The sequence below is a fragment of the Pteropus alecto genome, unplaced genomic scaffold (assembly GCF_000325575.1).
Source record: "Pteropus alecto unplaced genomic scaffold, ASM32557v1 scaffold326, whole genome shotgun sequence".
Lineage (NCBI taxonomy): Eukaryota > Metazoa > Chordata > Mammalia > Chiroptera > Pteropodidae > Pteropus > Pteropus alecto.
The window spans coordinates 1,301,064-1,308,693 of NW_006438873.1; the positions used below are offsets into that span (position 1 = coordinate 1,301,064).

A 7,630-nucleotide genomic window follows, 5' to 3' on the forward strand; every position below is an offset into this window, starting at 1 on the left:
CTTCTTTTTTTCTTATCTTTTATTCATTTTGTCTTTACTATATAGTCTTTTGCACTTCCAAATTTTTGTGTTATCATTTTTTAAAAATGTAAATGATGCAGGCTTTGACAACCATTCCCTTCATGGGGCATATGCTCTGCAATAGGTGTGAGATGGACAATTTGTGTCTCATTCCTCTCCCATGTAGGGGAATCAGCGCCCCACTCTGAGTTGTCATGCCAGAGCTTAAATGTGTGTAATTTTTATTCAATGTGGCCTCTGCATTCCAGTCAACCACTTCATTTATGTTTAACCAAGAAAAAAGCAACTTGATCCACATATACTGTATTCTGCTTGGACAAGTCAAAGAGGAGATTTGACAGAAGCATTTGTGTGCTGTAACCTAACACTTGCTCGATTTGCAACTATGTTGTGTCAATAAACACAGCCTTGGAGCAGCTATTCTTAAGCAGGGCGAGATTGAGAACTTCTGAAATCTGCACCAGATGTTGTGTTTACTGCTTTTATTTTCCAGTTCTTTTTAGCTCTATATTTTGAAATAATTCCATACTTGCAGAACAGTTACAAGAATAAGTCAAAGATTTTGCCAATTCATCAGTTGTTAACATTTCATCACACTGCTTTATGGTTTTCTTTTCATGTAAAGTCTCTTTTTTTCAGAAGCATTTGAGGGCAAGTTGCATACATCATATCCTTGTACCCCTAATGGATATTTCTAAAGAACAAGGACATTCTCTTACTCAGCCACAGGATAATTACCAAAGGCAAGAACTTAACATTGATCAAGTCCATCTCACTACTGTCCTTGAAGGCAATTTTCTTTTCAGTCCCCACTATTCTGGCATTCAGTGCTGCATCTGGTTATATTGTGTCTCTCAAGTCTCTTTCAATGTAAACAGTCCCTTCATCTTCTTCATGACATTGGTGCTCTAAAAGAGTCCAGACAGGCCGCTGTGTAGAACATCCCTGAAATTGAGTATGATGTTTCCTCGTGATTAGATATGAGGCTCTATGTGTCTGGCAGGAGAACCACAAAAGGGACAGTGACTTGACAGCACATCAGTGATGTGGGACCTCTGTAATTAGGAAGTACCTTGCCTGGAGATATGATGACACCACATAGACATCTTGCTCCTCCTCAAACTTTCACCTGCTGCTTCGAGCCTCCATACATGATTCTCTTGCCTGACTCAATTATTATGGTGTTTGCCAAATGATGTTTTCTAACTTCATCATTCCTCTGGCACTTACTAGTTAGCACTTGCATGTGCTTTGGGCAAGGAAGATCTAGGACCTTCCATTAGATTCTTTGAGACACCAGTCATTCCAACAACAAAGTCACCATAATTTCCAATGGCTATAGAATATTCTATGCTCTGGATACAGCATAATTTTTCCCCAGTCCCTGCCACTAGACATTTGGGTTTTCCCTGTTCTTTACTACTATAAATGATCCTTTGAGGAGCATCTTTGTGCATACCACATGGGGCTTTCACCTACTTTTCCCTGGAATGAGCTCCCAGGTAACCGTCTATGTCGGAGGGCAGGTGCATTTTGAATACTTGCTCCACAATGCCAAGTTGCCATCCCAAGAGCTTTGCTAAGTCTACATATGTGAGAACATCCGTTTGCTCGCACTCTCACCAGCATCGGGTGTTATTCTGCTTAACATACATCAGAGGTGTCAGTTTTATAGCCATTAAAGGAAGCCCCTGTGCACTAAAATGTGTTTTTATCCAACACAAAGTCTCTGACAGCGTTCTAGGGTTTGTGGAATGGGGATGAGAGCCTGTGGTTCATCACTGGTGTTTCTGTCACTAGAGGGAGCACCTGATCCATCCCACCCAGGAAAACTCTAACCCCTGCTCACCAGGCACTAAGGAAAATAGTTCTTGTTACAGCTACCTGCCACATTGTGTTCAGATGACACACTTAGAAATATTTAAGCCACTAGGGGCAGAAGATCTGCTAGTGACCACAGATACTGGACTCAGAAATGAAGATGGAGGCGCTTAACACATGAAAAGATGCCCAGATGCACCAGGAAGAGAGGAAATGCGGGGAAACAGCAAGGCCACTTTGTTTGCCTCATAAGTTGAAGACTGTTAAGATTCGGGCTCATTCCTGAATCAGCACACTGACACTCCTGCTTCCTCTGCCTGGAACGGTTTTCTTTGGAGTTCCACAAGATTTGCTCCCTCGCCTCCTTTAAATCTTAATTCACATGTCTCCTTATCAATGAAGGTCCACTTTGACCACCCATCTACAACCCCTTTGCCCTGCTGCAATTCTGTAGTAACTAATATCTTTGGATATTAGTTACTCTCTCACCTACTCACCTGGAATGTTCCCAGTGTGATACTGAAAGTCCTGCATGTTTGGAACCCCTGGATGGTTGGCCATTCTGGTCTTTGAGCTTCTTGTTCATCATCTTTCTCACCACCAGAATGAAACCCCAAGAACCAGGTGATTTGCTTCCTGTCTTGGTCACTGATGTTTGCCAAGCACCTAGAATAGTGCCTGGCACTTGGTGCTAAATAAATACTTGTTGAATGAACAGGTCAGATCCTGATGGGAGGGATGCAAATAACTAGAACCCTCCCAAAAGCCACTTGGCAGAATCGCAAACACACATGCCCTTTGATCCTGCAACTCCACTTCTAAGAATTTCTCTAGGAATTTCTCCTCCAGAAAAGCTCAAAGATAAACTTTGTGAGTGCTCTAGGCAGCTTCTAGCCATAGACCGAACCCTGCAGAAATGCCTCCGAGACTACTAGAAACTCTGGTATGTTCTCGTCGAAGAATGCTGTACAGCCTCTGATCTACTTGCACTGCCAAGGGAGAATGTGTGGGGATGTGGACAAATGCATCTCTATGTAAATGCCCAGGAAGTGTGAGGAGGAGGACACCTTGGTTGTTGGATGATACCGGCAGGTACCTGGGGGGAAAGCGGGGGAGTGGTGCATGTGGCAGGTGAAGGAGGGCTAGAGCTCACCTCCTGCTTTTACTTCTGGCACTTCAGTAACCATGTGACTGTCTCTCCAGTCATGTATTTATTTGTAATTTAATAGAGATGAACAGAAGAAATGAAGATTAACTTCTGAAGCTAGAATTCCAGCCTAAGGGATTATTTGGGTTTCATTGTACAAAAGTTTCTGAGTCACCAATATTCAGCAAAAGGGTACCTTTTCCCTCCCCAACCCCTTCACCTATCCCTTGCCAATTCCAGTCACCCCAACTAACTCAGACGGCCCAGGCCCATTGCTAGGTCACCACCTGACTAGTTCTCAAACCCACCCCTTTCTCTCTGACCATCTCATCCACTAGTCCAGCCCAAGTCATAATCAACTCACTACTGGATTCTCTGCTTCCACGTGGGCCGCCATTCCAGTCTCTACCCAGCAGCCCTGAGCTAGAGTGTCACTGTGAGTTTCAAATTCACTCACACCTTCTAGTCACAATTCCTCACTGGCTCCCTAGGGCTCCATCGAGCTCTTCCTCTTGTCTCCTCTATGCCCATCTCTGCCAACTTGGTACATTCTTCCTTCCCATCTCTCTCTTCCCCCACCTCTCTGACCGCTTTTCAGTTACTTCCATCATAGTTTTTCTTTTCAATTTTTTTAAAAAAGTTTCATTAAGATAAAACTTACAAAGCATACATACAACTCATCAATTTAAAGTGTACATCAGTGGTTTTTAGTATATTCAGAGTAGTGTAACCATCACTACAGTCTATTTTAGAACATTTTCATCACCTCAAAAAGAAAATCTATACCCATTAACCATCACTTCCCTATCTCCCAACCCCCCAGCCCTAGGTAATCACTAGTCTGTCTGTATGGATTTGACTATTCTGGACATTTCATACAAATGAAAACATACAATATGTTGAATGAACACCTTCAATCTGTCAGGCACTCCACTAGGGGCTGAGGACAGAGTTCCTGCTCTCCTGGGTCTGATCTAGTCAGGGAGGCAGAGACAAACATGTAAGTAAATTATAAATTCTGATAGACCATGAAGATCAAAGAGGGTGAAATGAACAGAGCATGGGAGAGCAGGTGAGAGGAGGGCTAGAGCTCACCTCCTGATCTATGAGGTGACATTTTAAGATAACCCTAGGCCACAAGGAGGACAGAAAAGGGGGTAGAAAGCTTTCTAGGTACAGGGGATTCACTTGTGAATGTCTTCATGTAAGAAAGAGCTTGGCTTATACGAGGAGCAGACAGAAAGAAGGCTGAGGGGGCCTCAGGGAAAGTGTGCTGATAGACCTCATGAGAATTTGGGATTGAGTCAAAATGAAGTGTTGGGTGGGGGCTCCTGAAAGGTTTTTAGCAAGGGTGGGGCACACTGGAATTTCAGGGGTAGGTAAATGACAGCGTCCTTGAGGGTCAACTCCAGCTAAGGCCTGTTTCTGAAACAAAGTCTGATTGGAACAAAGTTGCCCCTCCTGTCTGCATATCATCTACAGAAGCAGAGCTGAGTAGGTTGGGACAGAGACTGATGGACTGCAAAGACAAAAACCTTTATTGAGAAGGTTTGCTGACCCCAGTTTTCGATTGTTCAGGGTGTAGACTATCCCTTACCTCTCTCTCACACCAGGTCCGGCCTAACACCAATTACCGTTGACTTCACCCAACCCCATTGCCTCTCTCATCCTCATTGCCACCAAACTGTTGGACAGGTCGGCATCACCACCTGGAAGGCTGCGATTACCTCCTCACTGGCCTCCGTTCCTGCCCATAAGTCAGAGCCACACCATCAAAGGCTCCACCGCTCCCCAGTGCTTGAAAAGAACACACCACTCACCGCAGCCCAGGTGGGTGACATAACTGCCACTCCCTCTTATCTGTCTGACCTCAATGCCCTCCACCTGCCCAGCTCACTCTGACCTGGTCTGGCTGGCTGCGTGGGGGTGCCCCAAACACATCAAACACAATCCTCTTCCTGGGTCTTTGCACGTACTGTTCCCTTTTCTTGGAATTCTTTTGCCCGGAGACCTTCTTGCAGCCCAGATGACTCTTCTTCAGAGAGGTCTTCCCTGCCCAGCCAAGGTCAAGTAGCAGCCTCGCCCTCCCACTCTATGCTCCAACCTTGGCTTATCCATTCTCCAGTCTTTATCATTCACCCATGTGATGGTATATACTTCCTTGCCTGCTGTCTGACTCCTGCATGAGGATAGAAGCTCCATGAACACAGGAGTTTTGTCCTTTTGATTCTCTGCCGTATCTTCCTGCCTGCCATAGCTTAGGTGCTCAAAAGAAGTTTATTGAATGAATGCAGGTGTCCAGAGGGGAACCATAAGCTATCCATCAGGGATATTGTAAGAGTTACCTGAACTCAAGCATGCAAGGGACTAGAACAAGGCCTGGCACACACCATGTAATAAACAACAGCCTTTATTATCATCATAGTTATTAAGTCTGTTGGGTGGGTTTTTGAGCTAGAGCTCAGTTTGACTGCCACCTTTGCCTTGTCCAGGCTGGGCTGGGGCCTGGGCAAGTCATTCGATCCCGCTCATCCTTCAGTGTACCATCTGTTGAATAGGTCAAAATCACTTGAACCTGGCAGGGTAAGACTGAAGATCAGTTGTGGGAGATGCCTGCATGCTCAAGCCTCCACAAACCCGAGTGATCACTATGACTATTACTCTGTGGATGTCTTTTACACCTTCCTGCCTCTTTTTCCCATGAGGGAAAGCTGGTAGCTGGGGGTCTTTTCAGGACACTATGGCCAAGCTGGACTCCACTTTGCTGAGCTGAGAGGCTCTGAGATGGGTACCGCAGCCACAAGGTACAGATGAGCCAGCATGGCCACTTCTGCCTCTGGGCTTCCTCATTTCTTGGCATCGATACAGGCCTCTGTTTCCAGGCCACTACCGGCCCATTTTCTGAGGCCTGGAGCAGCTCCCTTTTCCCAGCAAATGTGTGTCCACTCCCCAGAAAGAGAAGGCGAGTCCCAGCGAAGGTCTGAAGGCTAGAGGCCGTGGGTCAGTCCCAGACGGAGCCATGACCCTCTAAAGGGCCAGGGGACGCTTCCCTCTTCTTTCTCGAGTTTCACGAGGGATCCCAAAGCCCACTTCCCACGTGAAGAAACTGAGACCCGCGTCACGACTGAGGCCTCGCCAGGGTCAGGGGTCACATATCTGAGGACCAAGCGAACAAGCTGTCAAGGCCGCACTGATTTGATTGGTCTTGGAACCTCCACAACATCAAACACAGGTCACAGGTCATTCCCAATCAAAATGGCGCTTCGAGGAAAAACGTAGACCTACTCTCGGCCACCCTCCACATCACGGCCTGAGGAGGGTGAGCTGGCCGCCCCTCCGCGCACACTTCATTTGCATATACAAAACCAACGAATTTCTTTGGCTGTGAGCGACTTTCATTGCACTAAGCAGGCTCCCATTGGTCGTTTTAGGTCCTCCCTCCCCCACCCACCCCGCGCACTGCCTTCTCAGGCAAGGATTGGCCCTGCGAGTCTCAGGACGACATCCCACGATTGTGCGTTCCTATTGGCCACAGCGCCTTCCATCATCCGTTTAAATCCTCCAAGTCCCGCCTCCCCTCGCCCCAAACTCCCCGGCCGACCGTTAGTCGCGTGCGCGATCTCCTGAGCGTAAGGGGGCGCGCGCGTACGCCAGGCCGTGGTGGCGTCTCATTCAAACGAGCCAATCAGCGGTCGCGTCGCCTCTCGCGTTTTTTTATTTTTCACCTCTCTGTCCCTTCTCAGCCCTTCCATACTCTGGGGTCCCCTATGCTGACCCCTGCACTGCCCCAATGGCCGGTCCGCCGCACGCCCCCTCCTCAACTTCACCTTCTGTTCGAAGCTTGCGGAAAAGGGGCGAGCGCGTCGAATGCTGAGGACCGTGCGTGCTGACATCACGGGTCGAGGTGCGGCGCTTCGTGGCCGCAAGGGGGCGTGGTCTATGGGCGGATATAAAAGGGTGGTGGTGCGCGCGCGACCGGCTCAGTGCGGCCGGGCACTTGGGGGAGGCGAAGCTCTAGGTGGTGTACGCTGCGGGCGTCGGAGGCAGCGGGGAGCGGAGTGGGGCCGCTGGGGCCTCGTCAGGGCCGTAGCGGCAACAGTTGGGCCCCCCTGCCCCGGCCGGCGGCCCGGAGAGCGCAGGAAGGGGGCCGGGGGGACCCTCCCCCGGCCGGGCTCAGTCATGGTGAGCGCGGTAGCCAGACCCGGGAGGGGCAGTGGGGAGAGGCCCCCCCTGGAGAAAGAGGCGGGGTCTCAAGAACCTCTCGCGGGCGGCCGAGCGGGTTGCAAGGTTCGCCGAGGGATCCTGGGCCGAGGATGGGCCCTACAGGCGGGGTAGGAGCTCGGGCGGCCTGCAGGTTCCCTGGAGGGGAAGGCCTGGTTGAGCCCCTGAGGTAGGGGGGTTAGTCCGGGCTTTGTGGCCCGCTTGTGGGTGTTTTGGGAGCAAGGACGCTCGGGCTCCATTTCCAGGCCCGATCTAGGGTTTCCAAGATCATTTTACCCAGATTAGGTGGGGAAAGGAAGCAGAGCAGGCCTCGGCCTTACCCGGAATCATTGGGGGCCCATGCAGGGTTACCAGCGGACTTTGGGGGCTTCTGGAGAGGGTAGAATCATCCGTAAGCCCCCTCGGAGTCCCTGCCCCCCC

The 7,630-nt window shown here is 49.3% G+C and overlaps 1 protein-coding gene across 1 annotated transcript in view; it reads left to right on the forward strand.

Annotated features, from left to right (window-relative positions):
* Positions 1-6,950: 6,950 nt before the first annotated feature.
* Positions 6,951-7,630, forward strand: part of UBE2S (ubiquitin conjugating enzyme E2 S) — a 4,648-nt gene continuing 3,968 nt past the window's right edge. The window contains exon 1 of the mRNA XM_006915944.3: positions 6,951-7,171. Coding sequence (XP_006916006.3) covers positions 7,169-7,171 — 3 coding nt within the window. The 5' untranslated portion in view covers positions 6,951-7,168. The remainder of the gene's footprint in view (positions 7,172-7,630) is intronic.